The sequence below is a fragment of the Diabrotica virgifera genome, chromosome 1 (assembly GCF_917563875.1).
Source record: "Diabrotica virgifera virgifera chromosome 1, PGI_DIABVI_V3a".
Classification (NCBI taxonomy): domain Eukaryota; kingdom Metazoa; phylum Arthropoda; class Insecta; order Coleoptera; family Chrysomelidae; genus Diabrotica; species Diabrotica virgifera.
In genome coordinates, this window is record NC_065443.1 from 246,448,812 (window position 1) to 246,470,636 (window position 21,825).

At 32.7% G+C, this 21,825-nt stretch overlaps 1 protein-coding gene across 2 annotated transcripts in view; it reads left to right on the forward strand.

The window, feature by feature from the left end:
• LOC114346261 (transcription elongation factor B polypeptide 3) overlaps positions 1-21,825 on the forward strand; it is a 73,012-nt gene that overhangs the window by 12,386 nt on the left and 38,801 nt on the right. For both annotated transcript variants that reach the window (XM_050641975.1, XM_028297064.2), the window contains exons 4-5: positions 5,771-5,943; positions 18,287-18,375. In XM_050641975.1, the coding sequence (XP_050497932.1) occupies positions 5,771-5,943; positions 18,287-18,375 (262 nt within the window). The remainder of the gene's footprint in view (positions 1-5,770; positions 5,944-18,286; positions 18,376-21,825) is intronic.

Consider the following 21,825-nt stretch of genomic DNA (forward strand, 5'->3'; position numbering starts at 1 on the left):
TTTTAACAAATAAAATATTGTACGGACCTTTCCTTTATTCTTCACATTTATTTATTAAATTTCTATCTTTTGTAACAAAAGAAGTTCCTCCTCTTTGCTAAAGTTTGTATATAGAAGTAATTTTTTGTTATCTCCTTATCTGTCCATTTTTTTAGATTTAACATTTTATTGATGAGTAATTAAGTAATAGTAGGTGTATATAAATATTATTAAATAGTGATACCTGTACAATAATAAAATTAAAAAGCAAGTATTAGGTCATTAAAAAGAAAAGTAGAGTAATAGTAAATATATAGAAATAGTAATAACAATAAGTCAAGTAATAATAATTATTATAATAATTAAGTAATAATAAGTAACTTTTTGTAGTAAAAAACAATAATTATAGGAGGAGTATCCTACAAACTTGCAAAATGTATGACATTCAAATGTCATTATTTCCATTTTAGTTCAAATATAACATAATTCAGTTTAACCAACAGTATAAAATTTCATTAAAACACACTTTACTAAAAGAATCCTTTAAAGCGAATTATGAAATCAAACATCGTTAACAGCCGCTTTAAAGTCCACTTTAACATAAAGCCTCCTTTTACTAAAGTCCACTTTTTCGAATGATTATGAACATTCGGCTGTTACGGTTGTAACATTTGTTTGTATTTCTTCATTCTTCTGCAACTGTTCTAGTAGTTACCAATTTGATTTTTGTTTGATCTGGATCAGTGATACTCAACCTGCGGCCCTCTAGCTTTTTTTATGCGGCCCGAAGGCTAACTAAAGGGCCCTGTAAACGATCAAATTATTTGTTCAATTTCACGTGTTCAAGGCAGACAATTCAATCACTTTAATTTTGATATTATGTATATTGAAATTTTTAAGAACTCTGATTAAACAGCAGGCATTTTTAACTTTTAATAATAAATTATTAAAGTTAGTGAACAAATACTTATTTTAAAAATAATCAATACTTATTTACTATATTGCAACGACTCATTTAGTAATCACAAGAAAAATTCAGGTCCGGATTAACAAAAAAAAATTAAAATACCTAATTGTGGCTTTGAAACAATACCCTGTATATTGAAATTTTCAAAATTCGTTGCACATTTGAAAAGAACATAAAAACTAATATAAGTTTAATTGCTCGCTTCAATTTTTTGCGCAGACAATTTAATGACATTTATTTTGAAATTATATCGAAATTTTTGTTTTGAAAGTTCGAGTATCGAGTTCGAGTTCTTAAAAATTCTGACATAATTTCAAAATTAAAGTCATTAAATTTTCTGCACAAAAGATAGAAGTGAACCATTAAAATTAATTTTTTGTGCTCTTTTCAAATGTGCGAACGAATTTTGAAAATTTCTATACACAGTATGTTGTTTCAAGGTCACAATGAATTTATAATTGTGTTTAATCCGGACCCGGATTTTTCTTGTGATTAGTAGTTGGGTGGTTTGGGTTATAAATGTGGCATATGTGTACCAAATCTCAAAAAAATATACAAGGCTGTTCTAAAGTTATGGGTCCAGAAAAATGGGCAAAATCGGTAAAACACCCTTAACTCGGTTATAGAAATCGGTGGGGCAATAAATTCAGAAGGTCTAGAGCCGCCTCATTTCATCTATTCACCAGTATTTCCGTTTCCCAATGAAACACACTGTATACTACTTCACCTTGATTGCGGCCCGCAAACTGTTGCAATGGCTACTATGTGGCCCAGATAAGAAAAAGGTTGAGTATCGCTGACTGGATTGCGGTGGACCTCTCCATCTATGATTTCATTTCCTGTAGGTGGAATGGACAAGTTGAATAATAAAAGTTTCACCATTTTGTTGGTTATTTCTCACCCATTTGTTGTCTGATGTTCATGTTCTAATAAGAGGGTAGTTGGCATATTGTTTTTTCAACTTTTAGTCGACGAATATTCAGTTTGTTTTGTCATTAAATAACTTGGTATCTGTTTATAGATTCTTTTTTCTGTTTTTGCATTTCTTTGTGAAGCCTTTGGGTGGCTCTGTTTAGACTGGTTTTATCTTCAGGTGCTCTTGTAGCCTGTCACCTTTTCTGCAATTTTCTTTCTCTGTGACCATTTTTCCGATTTCTATTTGATAGTTTTTACCAGCCATCATTATTTTTATTGTTGGTGTATGAACCCATGCTGCTTATTGGGTTTCCTGATTATCTTTTGTTCTCAATGTTACATTTAGTTGAATTTTGTTCGTTAGTTAATCTTGGAATCGTTCCCTCGTATTAGTGTAGTCACTGAAGGTGGATATGAGCTATTACATCCGATTTCGTTGAGCCTCCATCGATTTGCATGAAAATTGGTGAGTGGTTAGAGGATATCTCAAGGAACAAAGGTGACATGGTGCCAACCTGCGCTTTTACCCTGGGTGTGGGTGCCACCCCTTCTCGAGGGTGAAAATTATTTTATTAAAAATAATCCCATAATTCGAAGGAGGGACAAATTCTAATCAAAATTTGTTATATAAAGTTATTAAAATAAATCAAAACTTTTTGAGTTGGGTATTAAAGATCAAATATTTTTCATGAGAAAAATGCATGTTTTTAACCGATTTTTCATAAATAACTCAAAAACTATAAGTTTTTAGAAAAATGTTACTATTACCAAAATTGAAGCTAATAAAAAATGAAATAAACCCCTTACTAAAAAAATCTTTTAATGTTAACTGAAAGTGAGTTATAGGTAATTGAATGTATATTTTTTTCGGTGAGTAGCCAAATCTAAGTATTCAAGCTTAAATAACGGGAAAATGATGCATTTTATAACATAAACTTATTAAACATTTGTCAAAGTACTTAGAAATATCTACCAAATGAGTCATCGAACAAGTTGATAGCATTAAAAATTATGCTCCAAAAATTTTTCAAAATTTATCTTTTAAAATTTTTTCCAAAAAATGTTGTTTTTTTTTTAAATAACTCCGTTAATTTTTAGGATATCAGGTTCGCCTAAAAACCATTTGAAAGTTAATTCCGAGGGCAATTAAAGGACGTTAAATTTAATCTTTTCAACCCCTTCCTTTTTTAGAAATAAAAGGTTAAATGGCCCGGTTACATGGTTCTCTTAGCAAAATTTAAGCTTTAAACGTTTCTATGTCGGTTATTTTTTACCCTACAGAAATAATAAAAAAGGTGAAATATTTGATACAGAAAAAACTAAAATTTGGTTATATATCATTTTTTTACGTATGTTGAGTATTTTTGGAATTATTATCAAAAGAAAATGAAAATTACGATCATTTTAAAAATTCTGATTTTTTTAAATTTTACTTTTTTTTCAAAAATTGTCATTCTAAACCGGCCAAAATTGTTGATATCATTACTTATGCTAATATAAAGAAATTATCGTAAGGATTACTATAAATTTTAATTTTTGTGGAAATGGCTTATGTTTTATTTTTCACCTTTTCCTAAAAAAATCGAAATGGTTCTCTTATTTTCATCATAACTTGCTTAATTTTAATGCTATTAACTTCTTCTGAAGCTCAATTGATAGGTAATCAGGAGTGCTTTGACAACTGCTTAACAGGTATATTTTATAAAATGCATCGTTTTCCCGTTATTTAAGCTTGAATACTTAGATTTGAGTACTCGTCGAAAAAAATTTACATTAAATTACCCATAACTCACTTTGACTTAACATTAGTTTAGTTCTTTAAGTGAGGAGTGTATTCAGTTTTTTATTATCTTCAATTTTGGTAATAATAAGTTTTTTGAAAAACCTTATAGTTTTTGAGATATACATGAAAAACAGTTTTAAAGCATGCATTTTTTTACGAAAAAATAAAATCTTTGATCTTCAATAACTCATAAAGCATTGATTTATATTAATAACTTTATATAACAAATTTTGCTTAGAATTTGTCCTTATATCGATTTATGGTATTATTTTTGATAAAATAATTTTCACCCCCGAGAAGGGGTGGCTTTCACTCCCAAGGTAAAAGCGCAAGTTTGCATCATGTCACCTTTATTGGCAAAGTTTGATGCAAGTTTGCGTCCTCTAACCACTCACCAATTTTCATGAAAATCGATGGAGATTCAACGAAATCGGAGGTGAAAACCTTCAGTGACTCCACTATATTGGATAAAGTGGAGTTTGCTTCCTATTTAATAATTTTTCCAATAAGTGATAAAAACTGATACTAAGTACTGTAACTTTTTCTGTTTAAGTGTGAAGAGAAATAACAGTTACCTGCTTTTCTTCTTCTTACACTTCCTCCTCATGCTGCATTTGATGGATGAATTGTGTGATAAAAGCTATATTCCTTAAAGTTAATGTAAGACTCGTTCATTAGGCGGATCTCAGAAACCAGGCATACATCTATATTCTGTACATCCAAGAACACTTTCAATCGTTCCAAGATCGGATTTCGTCTTGGTTTTGTAGGATAGCATTCTCAATTGGTATTCTATATGTATTTTCGGCACATCCTTTGTTTTTTTATGTTTTGTGCCTGGTCATTTCTTCTAACATCTGCAATCAGTCAGAGCAGGAATCTTATTTAGCTATGGGTGTATGTATTCCCATTTGAGGGACTAGGTTGAGTTACTGGTTGTGTATATTATATTGAGGGTTGTTAGAATTGAGGGGGGTTCGTCTGAGAAGTGTTACTGGGTATTTTGATCTACTTGAGAGTATTATATTGCTTTGATTAAAACATGATTCATATTGATTTACAACTCTGATGTGCCATTGTTTTGTGTCTGCTAATTTTGTCTCTTCTAGCGTGGAAAGTGTTAGCCCCTTGACATAATCTATAAGTAGCCGGGTGTTTTACATTTTCCGAAGTATTTCACACATCTTGTTTGCCTATTACAGTAGTTGTGTGAGAGTGTGAGTGACTGAATAGTTAGCAATTTTTACATTGTGGTACCAACTTCGTTTAGTACCACTGAAGTTTTCTAATAGACTCAGTTCTAACCATTAAGCCTACTATTGCTTTAATCTCGTAAATTTTCATTCTCTGCATTAAAATGTTAACGTGAAGAGGGGCAATGTTTTTTTATCTTCGGATTACTTTTCCTGTCCGCGTAATTTCTCTTTCTAGTGTTTTAGTGGCCGAATTTTAGTCATTGTTTCTTTAAGTCATCTGTTATTGCTTCTAGTGTACACGAAGGGTAGTCCTCTTGTAATAAATTTTATTTCTGTGAACTGTTTACATTAATAAGAATACCACTGAACTTTCCTATCATTTAAAATCGTCTAAATATAAATATTTTCCAAATAAAAGATTTCTTAAAGCCATCCATATTCTTGGCAACAACAATGAGAATTAAAATATAGAAAAATATAAGGAATGTCAAGAATACAAGAATTTGAAGGTTCCAATGCAGTTCAATAGAACTATTTAGATTTAGATAGCAGTAGTTATGCATAAAAGTGCATCCTAAAATCGAATGGACGCGTATCGTTTAATAATTTGACAGACATACCATCTTTTTTTTCTAATTCATTCCATTGATATGATATTTTAGAAGAATTTAGAATTAAGAAAATTGTTTAAGAAAGAAAAACTGCTACTACATAGTACTATGTACACAACATTCTTCTTTGACTTGTTTAATATGTAATTCATAAACAGTTTTTTTGTGTTTTTCACCTTTAAAACCCAACTCTTTCAATAGTTTTCAAAATGTATTTTAAGCGAATTACGGATAGTGTGCGTCTGATTCCTTCATTTTGGGGCTACGGCCATCAAAGTGTCTCAACCGTATCCAGCAATTAAATAATATATTCTTTTAGGTTGTGCCGAGTTTAATGAAAGAACCAGAACCATTGACTATCTCTTTGTCCAGCCTTTTGCCAGAAATTTCGCCGAATTATAAACCTTTATGTGTACCTTTCGATAATCAACCCAAACGCATTATATCCGATGATGAAGCGTTAAGCAGAGTGATGATGAATAAGAACCAGAGGTGAGTATTATTTTGCTTGATTATTTTATTATTATTAACCCTTTCAGCTCCGGTGATGCGTACGCGTGTCCAAAGATGACCAGTGCTGTTGACGTGTAAGCGCATCTGTAGGGGCATTTCGTCAAAAGAGGGAGGGTATCCTCGAATGTCATTAACTTTTGTCTGAGTGGTGGCAATTTAAATTAACATATAACAAAAAAACATATAACATATGACAAACAGATAAATTTGAGTGCCGGTACTTGGGCACTACTACATTTTGAAGATGGAGGAAGATTGTACCTCCATCTTGAAAATGTAGTAGTACCCAAGTACCGGCACTCAAATTTATCTGTTTGTCCTTCGTTTAGTCTATGTTAAGTATTTGTTATATTTTTTTTTCTCCGACTCTGGCTTTGGTTTAGAACTAGAACCTTTAGCCACGTAATTGTATAACTTATCACTAAGTCAGGGGTGTAATGTGTAGTGTATGTGTTGAATAAGTGTCTTGTTACTTTGCAAAGTCGACGTCATTGTCTTTGCAAAGAGACGCTAATTGTTTCCGAACGTCTGCGGTCCCTGTATTTGTTATATGTTAATTTAAGTTGCCACCACTCAGACAAATGTTAATGACATTCGAGGATACCTCCCTTTTTTGACGAAATGTCCCTGAAGATGCTTTTGGAGCGAAAGTTTACTTGGGCAATATTGAATAAAACTCAGTGCTCGATATCTGCCTTTTATTCAGTAAAATTCATATACACATACCCAAACTTATATGGAATCACCTGATATTTCTTATTATTTCGTGCGAATTAAAAAAACGAACACACGAAGTCAAACCATATTTATTTTAAAGCAATTTAGTAACAAATACATAACAATTAAATAAAAAGATAAAGTATTTAACAAACAAATTGAAATTAGTTGTTTTAAAGTCAATAGCATAAAAAATTTCAATGTAAAACGAATACTGTTTAAATTGTTTTTATTTATTTTTTTTTGTTTTTTTTTTGGTAGTCAGTGTTATCACCTCTAGTCCTTATGCAAGCTTCACTTTGCGTGGAAACGCTCCTAATCAAATTATCAACATTTTGTTGTGGTAGGTTGCTCCATCCTTCAAGAGCAGCTTTTACTAGCCGTGAGGTGTTTTGTGGATTACCCTGGCGAGCTGTAATTTTTCTTTTAAGCATATCCCACAAATTCTCTATAGGGTTAAGCTCGGGTGAGCAAGCAGGCCACTCCAAACAAGGGATACTTTCTGCTTCAGTGATGTCTATAGTCACTCTAATGGTATGTGGAGGTCCATTAGCATGCAAGAAAATTAAATTTTCTCCTGTTGCACCTCTCCAGAGCCTAACTACAGGTTATCAACATACCTGTGAGCAGTTAAAGTTGATTGGATGAAAATTAAAGGAGTTTTTTTACGGATCACAATTCTTCTCCAGTACATTACATTTCCTCTTGTATATTTGTGAACAGATCTGACAGTTTTCGTTCTTGCTTGTCTTCCCCGACCTCTAACTACACGATTTCGTGGGTCATCTGATTTTACATAAATCCTGGCTTTTTCTGAAAATAGCACATTTTGTGAATTCATAATGTTCCAGTTTTGCTGGTGAAGACACCAATTTAGGCGATCAATCTTGTGCTGCCTGGATAACTCGGGAACACATAACTGTCTCCTGCTGTATACTTCTTGACACGAAGTCTTTTTCTTATCGTTTCAACTGAAAGAGTTACACCTGTAGCTTCCAAAAGCTGCCTTTGGAGCTGCAGGTGAGAAATGGTTGGGTATCTTCTAGCTGAATGGACAATTAAACGATCGTGGCGAACCGTTATTACTTGTTGGCAACTTTCCCTTGCTTTATTTTCGAGCTTTCCTAGTCCTGTTACCTAGCATAGGTTTTGAACAGAACGCCCTGTGTTACGTCATTGATTATAAACTTACCCATAGATAGCTCACCTCCTGGTAACCGAAAGACGTATCGGCAACTAGATAGCGCTACTCGAAAACCGTATCGAGATTTCTCAGTCGCTGTCTGACTTGCGAGTAGTTAACAGTGGCGTCAGAGCCGAACTTACCCTATAGGTGTATTACCTTTTATTAGCTGCGTATTGTGCTGTGATAAGTTAAAGCGGAATTTAAGACAACAACCACAAATTTAGAAACGTGTGCTGTTACATGTGCATGTTACTGGTTATATTTACTATAAGATTATAAAGAATTTGAATTGGATTAAATGCCATGAAGATTTGCAAGACACTAAAACTCTATTACAGAAATACGAATTAATGTTACTTCTTAGAGAATATGGTGCACATGAATAAAGATTCTTCAGAGATAATCAGATTTGTTTGTTACTATTACTACAATAATGTTAGAAAAAGTTTCACGGGGCCTTTAATTCATTTAAAGTAGGTAATGCAGTTTTTGACAATATTGAAACCTATTTGGCTAAGCATATTTTATTAACGAAAAACTGGCTTGAAAACTGTAAAGACCATAAAAGAAAAAATATAAAATTCTTGGTGAAAATCAAACTTTTAAAAACTTGTCAGTGGTATAACATTCATGAAAGCAAACAAAAAACAGAAAATTACTTATTTTCGATAAAAGTAAAGTTAAACAAACATGAATATAATACAATAAATAGTCAATTTAACAAGATCTGGAATTATGCATTTTTTGAGTTTTGTTACTTTTCTTCCGGGTGAGCGATTATTGAAAACTTTTTTATAAAGTTTAGGGAAAAATGCATTCTTGATAAAAACCTGCATATTTTAAAACTCAAAATGAAAGAATTAGATGTCCTCGGCTATTTATATTTTAGAAATTCCCTGTCATTTTATCAATATTATTCATTTAAACGTTGACAACTTGTGGTGTTTTGTCAAAGAAAAATATAATCCATTGTATTTGGTACACATCACTATCTGCTTTTAATAACCTCTTTGAAGTAATTCCATCAGAAAGGTCCTCAGAAATTGTTAAATGAAATAATAATAATATCGTAGGGCATTTTTGCCGGAGAGATCCTTTCGGATTGTTCCGGCGCCATTTACATCTTTAACCTGTTTCAAGTAACTATTGTCAATGTACACTAGCCCAGGTAGTAGAGTAAATGGACTGGCAAAAGGCTTCTAGAAAAGATTTTCGTGGGCACTTTGTTGCTAAAATGTAAAACCCATATTTTTTAGTTTCTAATATATTTGTTATGCAAAATCACTTGGTCGTCCAAAAATCGTTGCGGGAGGGGACCGGTGGGGAGCCTTACAAAAAAAAACTGCAATTTTTTTTTTCGTCGTTTTTCGGATGTGCAATATCCGAAAATTCATTCCTCAAAGTTGCGTACCCAGCCGGACATTAGAAATATTTATTTTTAATTTATAAAAATACGTCAAACCATTGTTGTATATGGAGCGCCTTCATATAAAATCACTTACCCTGACAACCCATATTTTTAAAATCGTTTACATCGCTATATCTCGAAAAATATTGGGTCTAGCAAAAAATGACTTTGTATAAACGTTATAGACCAAACATCAGAGAACATGTGAGTGTTTTTGGAATTGTGATTGGACAATTAGTTTAAGAAGAAATTAAATAAATCGAACGGCATGTCACGACGGACAGTGGTGAACGCAGAGATGCGAGGAAGGGCGAGATTCTATGCGGGAGTCAACCCCTAATCGACTCTACTGACCGGGATGTTGTTAGGGTCGTTTTTGCCTTGAGATGCTGTTCTTTCTTTAAATTCTTTACTATTATAAGCTTTAGTTTTAGCGCGAAATCCACTGAGATTTTAAGTGAGACATAATAAAGTTCTTCTGTGTTAATTATATTATTAAAAGTGATTAATTAAACCTATTGGTAAGTTAACAATATTGTACCTACTTATTAGTATTACAGCTAAAAAATTTTTGTATCCATCTAGAAAGGGATTTAACAAACAGCAGCAGCTCTGACAGCTAACTTGAGTCAAAAATCAGATTAAGGCATGTTTCTTTCCGAAAATCTGATGTCGGATAAGACGTTTTTATTCAAAATGTGTGTCTTATTTGATGGAACGAGGAAGGTTGGTTAATTCTCAAGAAAGATCTAAAAAAAATTTATTCAATGCACGAGTGAACGTATGAAAAATTGTCATGACGATAATGATAAATATATGCGGCATATATTCTCAAAATTTGATGATCTACAAAATCAAGATTTTTTTAAATGGCACAAAAATTGTTACAAATCCTATACGAGCTCAAAGAACATTGCCTCGTACAAGTCAAAAAATACTAAACTGACATTTCGTAGAGAAGATATTTTTCAAAAACGGCCCTTGCGATCACCTTTTAATTCACAACTCACCGCTCACCGAAACAAAAACTATGCCAAGTTATGACTAATAATATACAAGAAAAAATAAGAGCTATATCACGAAGCAACCCTGTGTTCTTTGCGAGAACTGGAGACGACTTAATTGCCTCGGAAACAAAATATCATGCCGTTTGCGTTTCAACTGAATTACACAATCTAAATAAAAAATCTGTTGGAAATACTGATATTAACAAAACAGAAAATGAAGCATTTGGGAAACTTTTGGAAGAAATGGAGAAAGGGTTTTGAGAAAGGTAAAGGATACAATACAAAATCGATTGGCAAAAGGTATCGTGAAATTAGTGGCATTGACGACATGAGCGAGAAACAAAGAATTAAAAAAAAGAAAAACCATTTTGGGGATGCTGTTGAATCAGTAAGGTCTCCTAGACAAAACGAGCCCACAATATTTTTAAGGAAGTTCTCGAAAGAACAGGCAATTGAGACAATCGTGCACAACCACGACGAATCTGACACTCTCAGTTTCAGTTTCGGTGCATCGGAGCAACACATTCTAGTCAATATCTGCCAAACTATCCGAAGTGAGATAAACAAGATGTCAACTGAGCCCGACTTAAAAAAAATGAATGTTAGAGACTACCAAAAGTCTATTCCTGAAAGCTTGTATTCTCTTGTTAACCTTATAGTCCGAAATGAAAGCGATAATGAAAAGGAGACTGAAACCCTAACCATTGGCCAAGACATTATTTTTGCCTGCTCAAAGGGAAAAATAAAAACTCCAAAGCGTATTGGGCTAGGACTTTTAGTTCATCACTAAAAAAGATCAAAAAAACCCATTGAAGCAAAGCACACCTGCGGTCATTCAATTTCATACATCAATACTCTTACGAGTGCGTAACAGCATCTCCCAAGAAGAAATTCAACTTTACTTGGAGAATTATCATGTGACCATACAGAGACAATTGGTACCCGACAGATTTGTCCAATTTGCCGCTGACAACATTGACATTTTGGAAGAGACCTTGGACAAATCACTTACTTTTCACGGAACCCAAATTGCTGCCTTCCAGAGAGGACCATTGAATGAAGATATACCTGGACAATTTAAATTTTGGCCATATAATCAGAAGCTGACAATACCTAATGATTTTCATTCCCTTCATAAAAGTTATTTTGAGAAATCAAAAAGAAAAGTACAATCAGAAGAAAATAAACTGAGCATAAAGAGCCAGAATCTTAATAATAACATACGATGTCGTAACATGGCATGGAGCATTTGCAGAATGAGGGACTCTGTTAGGAATGAAACCGTTATCCCACAGTGGTCAGGATTTCATAAACTGACTTTGGAGGATAAATCACATGTAACGACCTATGGCTACTTACCTTTTCTACCCCATGTCTCGTCAGAATATGATACCGTTTGGACTGTTATCAGAAAGTGCAGTGAAATTGCTAAGAAGCTAAATAACAGATACACCATACTGACATTTGACCAAGCGATCTATTATAAAGCTAAAGAGCTCCAATGGTCCAAGCCAGAAGACACATGGAATGTAGTTATTCGTCTAGGTGGCTTCTACATTGTTATGAACTTCCTCAAAATAATTGGTCAGTTTATGACAGATTCTGGACTTGCTGATATATGGTTGGACAGTGGTCTATATGCTCAGTCCACAATTGATGGTATTTTATCTGTTAAAAAGTACAATAAAGCTATACGAGCCCATAAGTTGACATCAAGCGAAGCTGTGTCATGATTATTAATAACTCTGTATAAGAATTGGCTTTTAGGCTGTGCTGGTCCTTCTGTATATATAGTAATTAAGAAATAGGTACGTAGATGTAATTGTTTGTATTACTATCCTTTGTTCTTGATTCCGAAATTAATTCCAGGGAAAACCGATGCCATTTTAGATAATATGTACATACCAAGCTTTTGAACTTTAACCATTTTACGACGTCTTTAATAAGGTTTATAATGATAAAACAATTGAATCTGTAAGAACATTTTTGGGGATACCTCGACGTACTAAGTCATCTAGGGCTCGATAACACGGAACGAGTCCCACCAGATCTCAATCCTTTTGATATCGTAAGTATCTGGGATAAGTGAATTTTCCCCTTTGAGGGAGTGTGAGCCGTATGGCTAAATCTGGATAAACATAATAATAATAATAATAATAAGTATACAACAGTACCTTAAATATATACAACAATACCTATTATTAATATTATGATAATATAACTACTACTATCACTTAACACGTACAATATTCCAAAAGTGTTAATATGACAACAAAACGAGCCAAAAAAGTCTCTATTTAGTACGCTAGCAGTATTCATCACCACTAAAATCGGCTTCACAATGAAAAAACGACCCTAACAACATCCCGGTCAGTAGAGTCGATTAGGGATTGACTCTCGCATAGAATCTCGCCCTTCCTCGCACCTCTGCGTTCAGCACTGTCCGTCGTGACATGCGGTTCGATTTATTTAATTTTTTCTTAAACTAATTATCCAATCAAAATTCCAAAAACACTAACATGCTCTCTGATGTTTGGTCTATAACGTTTATAGAAAGCCATTTTTTGCTAGACCCAATATTTTTCGAGATAGAGCGATGTAAACGATTTTAAAAATATGGGTTTTCAGGGCAAGTGATTTTATATTAAGGCGCTCCATATACAACAATGGTTTGACGTATTTTTATAAATTAAAAACAAATATTTCTAATGTCCGGATGGGTATGCAAATTTGAGGAATGAATTTTCGGATATTGCACATCCGAAAAACGACGAAAAAAAAATTGCAGTTTTTTTTTGTAAGGCTCCCCACCGGTCCCCTCCCGCAACGATTTTTGGACGACCAAGTGATTTTGCATTAGAAATATATTAGAAACCAAAAAATATGGGTTTTACATTTTAGCAACAAAGTGCCCACGGGATAGCACAATAGGATCCCTTTTAAACTATACTAAGGGGGACCGACGGCTTAACGTGCTCTCCGAGGTACGGTGAAACGGCTCGTTATCATTTTTAGAAATGAAAAATTGATTGTTGTTTGCAGGGCTTCAACCCGCGTGCTCTGGCGTATGATGCCAGTGATCATGCCGTTCACCGGCCGTATAGGTCTGGATCCCACGTATGAAAAAAAAGTTGAATAATAGCAAGCTGAAAATTTGTTAATAGCTTAAGGGTGTCTAGTCGGACAAACTTTGATATATGGGAACACTGGAACAAGGGAAGTTTTAATTGTGGAACAGGTTAAAAATTTGGAACGGTCGGACCACGAAAACGGCACATGTATTTTGTCCGACAGAACAGACTTAAACTCTCCGAACAGAGATTAAACTCTCATGCAAAAATCAGACTGCTATTTATCACCAAATGGGCGTTTTAATGAGTGGAACATGTAGAATTTGTCAAATGACAGGAATTATGACAGGTGATATATAGCAGTCTGATTTTTGCATGAGAGTTCAATCTCTATTCGGAGAGTTTAAGTCTGTTCTGTCGGACAAAATAAATGTGCCGTTTTCGTTGTCTGACCGTTCCAAATTTTTAACTCCACAATTAAAACTGCCCCTGTTCCAGTGTTCCCATATATCAAAGTTTATCCGACTAGACACTCTTAAGCTATTAACAAATTTTCAGCTTGCTATTAATCAACTTTTTTTTCATACGCGGGATCCAGACCTAGTAGCTCTGTTCTGTTAAATGTAAAAAGTATGCGATCGAACAGTAGATCCTATCGATTTTATTTCACCTCTATACTATTTCTTATTTTGTACAGAATATAATTGACTTCTATTTTACCATTTGTAGACAAATTGTCAATTTTTTGTAATACAATCTTAGGTACTCTCAGAAAAAAATATATAGCTAATTTTTATTTCCGGTAAATTAAAAATGCAGGTATTTGAGTATGGTTTGTTCAACAGTAAATGGTTGAGTTCAATTAGTGCGGTCGTAAATATTATTAAATTTATCTGACCTGGCCCATTGTTAAGACCCACCCGGAGCGATAAGCCACCGAGGTAGACAGAGTTGGTCTTATGCAATTAACACTAATTATGCGGTACTCCCATAATAAAGCCTGAAATAAATTTTACCTGAAACCGGGCGTTTTATACTATTATCGGTTAATCCAGGATGTTTATAGTGGTAACTAATTGAACTCAACCATTTACTGTTAAACATACCATATCTCTAATATACCTAGTACATATTCTAGTATTATTGTTTAGTTTTATAACATAACTGAACTTTTTTCTGAACGATGACGTTACTTTTATGTGACATTTCGAGCCATCACAAAATATTTTTATTTACTCACGGGTTTTGCCCCTAATTTATATACGTTCAAAATAAGTCCGGTATTAAAATGAGTAATTCTAAGCAACTTTTGTTCTATAGAGTTTTTTTCACTAAGTCAAGATTTTTCGAGTAATTTGCAAGTGAACATATTCACTTTTCAACAAAAAAAAAAAACACCTTTTTACACGGTTTTTCGCAAATAACTCAAAATGTAGGTAAGTATTTGATCGAAAAAATAAATATTCTTAACAAAAATATACCTATCTTATAAAAAAAGTGCAGAATGGTATGAAGTTATATATAATAAATGTATGAAGTTTGTAGACTCAGTAGAAACAGAGTTTTAGTTCATGAAGAGTGGGTTCTAATTCGTCAAATCCCAAATCGAATATTTAAACGTGGAATAATTAAAAAATTAAGCACTTTTGGAGAAAACTCAGTATCTTTTTTAAAATGTTTAAAAAAATCTTTATTTTTGTTTCTTTTTTAAGTTACTAGCATCAAAAGTAAGTAAGTTACGCTCAAAATAAAATGGTTCCTTTTTTTTTTGTAAAAAAGATCGTAAAAATCTCCCCCTAATTAGCGTCTAAAATTAAATTAATCGTCAACGCTTGATAAATTACTTTACGTATGTAGTGTTTATATGATCTGTAAGTTTTGAAAAATTTTTAACAGCCATGTTTTAACCAATTTTTGTCTTAAAAAAAAACAAAAAATATAAAATATTCAGAAAAGCAAAATTCCCTTTATAGTCTAAAAAATGCTTTTTTCAGAATTTTAAAAAATTGTTTTTTTACTTTAAAACCAATTTTTTCAAAAATAGGCGCTTTGAATAGATGGAACTTACAGACAATATAAAAAATAAACAAGTTAAGTAAATTGTAAGGCCGTTTCGATTCATTTAATTTCGGATGCTAATTAGGGGGTGATTTTCACGACTTTTGTACCAAAAATAAAAATAGGGGCCAAATTTATTTTGACCATATCTTGCTTACTTCGATGCTAGAAACTTAAACAAAAATAAAGATAAACTTTTTTTTAAACACTAAATAAGTTGTAGTTTTTCCCGAAAAGTTCTTCATTTTTTGGTTATTTCACGTTGAAATATTCGATTTGGAATTTGACGAATAAGGACCCACTTTTCATTACCTACTACTCTGTTTCTGCTGGATCTACAGACTTCATACGTATAACACTTTTTTACTTTTTTTAAAAACTATAGGTATTTCTGCTACATATACCTTTTTTTTCGATTAAATACTTACTTATTGAGTAATTTGCGAAAATCATATTTACCCGAAAATAACTCGAAAAGTATTGACTTATTGAAAAAACTCTATGGACCAAAAGTTGTTAGTATTAATCAGTTTATCCAATTCTGGACTTATCTTGAACGTATATTTTTTCACTTCCGGGAAGGAGTGATATTTAACCCCAGTGCAAAAGCACAGTGTCACAATATCACTTTTTCTTTGATATTTTAGCTATGTGTATACCAAATTTCATGCCAATAAAATGGATTCTTTAAAATTCGGAGGTTTTGCAATATTTTACCTTGAGTGAATGGGTTAGATCTGGAAAGAAATTCTGTATATCAACTTCAAATATTTTATTTCGCATTAGTTCTGAAAATTAATTTCTTTTACAAATTGCAAAAAATAATTTACATGTGAATTATCACTGCTAATTTTATTATGTATTTTCTATTTTGTTTTTTTGCAGTGTATTAATAATTAAATAATTTTTAGGAAACCTCTTCACTACATTTATTAATCAATTTTTAGCGTTTTATCTGAAGTAAAATCGGAATTCCAAAATAGAGATTACAAGCGCGTTAAAATTATTTGTGAAAATGCTGAATACTACCCTTATATCGTTGTCTATTACGCCAGCCAAGCCGCTCAAATTTATTTTTCGATCTTGGCAAAAATTTCAATAAATGTCGCCACCGTCCAGTCAGGTAGTACTTAGACTTGAGGGGCAAAGAGGTGTTAGTAGGCGGAGTTTAACACTGAATTCGGTTTTACCTTAAGGTGTGGTATCTATGTGTTTATTAATCAATGGTTACTTCTAGCTTTACAGCTATGTTCCTCTGAGAACATTACTTGCTCCATAAGACTAACAATATTTATTTTAAAGCAATTTAGTAACAAATACATAACAATTAAATAAAAAGATAAAGTATTTAAAAAACAAATTGAAATTAGTTGTTTTAAAAGTCAATAGCATAAAAAATTTCAATGTAAAACGAATACTGTTTAAATTGTTTTTATTTATTTTTTTTGTTTTTTTTTTGTTTTTTTTTTGTTTTTTTTTTTTGGTAGTCAGTGTTATCACCTCTAGTCCTTATGCAAGCTTCAGTTTGCGTGGACACGCTCCTAATCAAATTGTCAACATTTTGTTGTGGTAGGTTGCTCCATCCTTCAAGAGCAGCTTTTACTAGCCGTGAAGTGTTTTGTGGATTACCCTGGCGAGCTCTAATTTTTCTTTTAAGCATATCCCACAAATTCTCTATAGGGTTAAGCTCGGGTGAGCAAGCAGGCCACTCCAAACAAGGGATACTTTCTGCTTCAGTGATGTCGATAGTCACTCTAATGGTATGTGGAGGTCCATTAGCATGCAAGACAATTAAATTTTCTCCTGTTGCACCTCTCCAGAGCCTAACTACAGGTTATAAACATACCTGTGAGCAGTTAAAGTTGATTGGATGAAAATTAAAGGAGTTTTTTTACGGATCACAATTCTTCTCCAGAACATTACATTTCCTCTTGTATATTTGTGAACAGATCTGACAGTTTTCGTTCTTGCTTGTCTTCCCCGGCCTCTAAGTACACGATTTCGTGGGTCATCTGATTTTACATAAATCCTGGCTTTTTCTGAAAATAGCACATTTTGTGAATTCATAATGTTCCAGTTTTGGTGGTGAAGACGCCAATTTAGGCGATCAATCTTGTGCTGCCTGGATAACTCGGGAACACATAACTGTCTCCTGCTGTATACTTCTTGACACGAAGTCTTCTTCTTATCGTTTCAACTGAAAGAGTTACACCTGTAGCTTCCAAAAGCTGCCTTTGGAGCTGCAGGTGAGAAATGGTTGGGTATCTTCTAGCTGAATGGACAATTAAACGATCGTGGCGAACCGTTATTACTTTTTGGCAACTTTCCCTTGCTTTATTTTCGAGCTTTCCTAGTCCTGTAACCTAGCATAGGTTTTGAACAGAACGCCCTGTGTTACGTCTAGTTCTACAGCTATGTTCCTCTGAGAACATTACTTGCTCCATAAGACCAACAATCTTTTCCCGTTGTAAGTTCTATAACCCCATATGACGCATATTTTCGTTTTTGGACGCAAAAGTTAGTTGTAGTTATTTTCGTTAAATTTGCAACTCAAACAAATAACCTATACCGTACAGAGCTGTACTATCTGATAATCTGATTGTTTTATAGATTTCTTTATTTTCAATTAAAACCTTTATTCTTCGTAACAATAACAAGTTTTTTCAAAAGAAATAAATATTACTTTGAAATACATGGTGATTCCATATAAGTTTGGGTGCGATTATTCGAGCATTCAATTACTTCTTACTAAGTATATTGAAAAATACTCATTTGTTTTTATTTTTTAAAACCTATGCAGACTATAGGATTGTGAATGAATTTGCTCTATAATTTTTATGTTTTGATTTTTTGTTTAATTTTTCTTAATTTTTAGGACAAAGGTATATTCTGGGAACAAAACCATTGGCAAGGTTGAAAGTTTGTTTCAAATATGTGTTCGAATTCTGCAAGATAATATCGATGGTATGTAAGCCAATATTTAATCAATTAAATAAATCACATTTGTGTGATCTATGTATTCATTTATATTAAAATTATTTTTTTTTAAATGTTCTCCTTATGTCGTTCTTGCCATCAATGATAAAGTAATGCCGTCTTAAACAAATACGCAATTAGAATTGAGTACGTTTCTTATATTTAATTCAGAAAATTACACTAATGGTAAAAGTAATCATAGTTCGATGTCGATGTTTTGTGATGATTTATTTAGGAAATTATAATGGGGCCTAGTGGGGCACTTGGGTAGGCCACTCCTTTGTTATGTGATTCATGTCTGTCCACGTCCATGTTTTATCCACCGTCGTAATTAGGGCCCTGATACATTCCCCATAAGTAAAGATGGACTGTATACTTTTCAGCGGACTATATTTAGAGGTATAGGTTGAAGCCAGGCGCATGTATGTTCACGCCCTGTAGAGAGTGCTGCTCGGGTTCAGAAAATTCCGCCAATCAGCTAACCACGTTTCAGAACCCTGTAGCTTGTGTCTAGGAGAAGTATGGCGGTTTTTTACTGGAGCCTTTTTAGACTTTCCCCCTTGAATATCTATCATGTCTTTATGGATTGGCAAGATGGCAAGTCTTGATTATTGTTTATATTCGATATTTCCCGCATAATATTCTTTTGTCTGATATTTGGTACCAAGTGGCTTAAAACGGAGAGTCTTGGAAGTATAGTACTTTTCATGCATTCACTGATTATACATCTGATTGAGGACAGTGATTTTTTTTTATAGAACAGATGAAAGTAAAGGAGCACGGCGTATTCCTCCATGTTAGTTCCCCCAAGAATTGAGCCCTACGGCTCAATCTGCTTATTTTTTGATCTTTTGCTGGTTGAAGTACAACGGCTTTTCTGATCGTGACGTATGAGACATGTTCAAAACATGTTTAAGACCTGTTCCAGATCTGTTCAAGACCTGTTCCAGACCGGATCAGAGGCTGTTATAATAGTCTCTGATCAGGTCTGGAGCAGATCTTGAACAGTTGATGACGTAATCGATGATTTTTTAAATGAGAATAGGGGTTGTGTTCTAGCTCATTTGAAAGATGGAACAATATGGAACTTGCATAAAATTTTAAATTTGAAAAAATGTTATAAATCACAACAGAACATAATTTAAAACATGTATCAAAGATTAAAAAGTTTTGTTTGGTTTTCGTTTGGCCCCTAAAGATGATTAAAAATTCAAATTAAAACAGGTGGCCCCAAACGCGCCGTGACGTCATTCGTTTAAATTATGTTTACATTCTTCCAAAAAAGTAAACAGAATTTAAAATTAGACATTATAAACGTCAGTAGAAAATACAGTTATGTAACCTCACAAGTGTTTTTGATCGTTTGAACTATTTTAAATTGACTAAAGGTTCTCTAAACCAAGGCCAGAAAACAAAAAAAATATATATATATAGATTTTAAATTTGTACTTGTTATTATTAGTTTTTAAGGCGTGAAATTTTGGAAATCTTATTTTTAAAGGAAACTGAATATTAATATGCAATAAAAAAATGTGCAAGTTCCCTATTAGGTTTGGCATTCGTTTTGACACTGACACTATTAAATGATATTTAAAATAGTTCAAACGATCAAAAACACTTGTGAGGTTACATAACTGTATTTTCTACTGACGTTTATAATGTCTAATTTTAAATTCTGTTTACTTTTTTGGAAGAATGTAAACATAATTTAAACGAATGACGTCACGACGCGTTTTGGGCCACCTGTTTTAATTTGAATTTTTAATCATCTTTAGGGGCCAAACGAAAGCCAAACAAAACTTTTTAATGTTTGATACATGTTTTAAATTATGTTCTGTTGTGATTTATAACATTTTTTTCGAATTTAAAATTTTATGCAAGTTCCCTATTCTCTATTCAGTAATATAAACATTAACATAATTAACACTTTAAAAAGGGGTAAACCCTGTAGTTGGCTGTATACCTTTGATATAACAACGTGGAATGAAGTAAACACTTCTGTTGTATGTAGGTATATGAATTTATTAAAATTCTTAACATTTATCCACAAGGGAGTGGAAGTACAAAACTTTTTCGGTCAAACTGACCATCATCAGTGTAAACGTCCAGTGCACAAGTAATTGTAACTATCCACTTCAATAGGTGTAAAAACCTCTAAATTACATTGTTGTTACATTGTATATTAAAAAATAGTTGACATTAAGTAGATGTCTTAAGATTCTAAAGATCACATGTGAATGTATTTCATCCTTGCTGGAAAATTGGAAAAAATTAGTTGGTCCTTAACCTCTCAGTAGAACACAAGTACCTTGTGCAATTTTCGAGTAAGGATGAAATACATTCACATGTGATCTTTAAAATCTTAAGACATCGACTTAATGTCGACTACTTTTTAATATATAATGTAATAACAATGTAATTTAGAGGTTTTTACAAGTATTGAAGTGGTTAATTACAATTACTTGTACACTGGACGTTTACACTGATGATGGTCAGTTTGACCGAAAACGTTTTGTACTTCCACTCCCTTGTGGATAAATTTTAAGAATTTTAATAAATTCATATACGTACATACAACAGAAGTGTTTACTTCATTCCACGTTATTAACATAATTATTTATTCAAATTTTTTTTAATTAAATTAATGGACACAAAAACAAGAGCGTGCGTAATTTAATTCAAAATATATTTTATTGTCAGAAAACAGAAATAAAATGTTTAGTTGAGAAATAAACATTGCTTTTTACTTAAATTAAATATTTAAACTGCGAAGAGGCAGGTGGGTGGCGGAACATTTAATTTAAGCGAAAAGTAATGTTTATTTGTCAAATAAACATTTTTTTGTGTTCTGACAACAGTAAAATGTATTTTGAATTAAATAAACTACACATATTCTTCCTTTTGTCAATTAATTTAATTAAAAACATTTTTTTGACACCCTGTATAAATAATTATGTTATTGTTTATATTACTGAACAGAGAATTGAATTACCTTCCAAATGAGCTAGCACAAGACCCATATTCTCATTTAAAAAAAATCATCTATTACGCCATTACTCCCAGACGGATGACGTCACTAGTATGATATATATGCCAAAAAATCATTATTTAAAAATCGACCTATTTCGGGATTTATTTCCAAAATCGCTCATTAGCGAAATAATAAATTTATTCCATTTGGCTTTGCCACACTGAATACGTCGGAAAAAGCAGAACTAATAATATGTGTGTGTGTGTGTGTGTTTTGTGTTTTATTGGCACTGGTTTTCACAACCAACTGGCCAGTCAATTTCATAATTGTTTTTTAGACTATAACTTATCACTAACTCAGGGGAGTAATGTGTAGTGTGTGTGTTGAGTAAGTGTCTTGTTACTTTGCAAAGTCGACGTCATTGTCTTTGCAAAGAGACGCTAATTGTATCCGAACGTCTGCGGTCC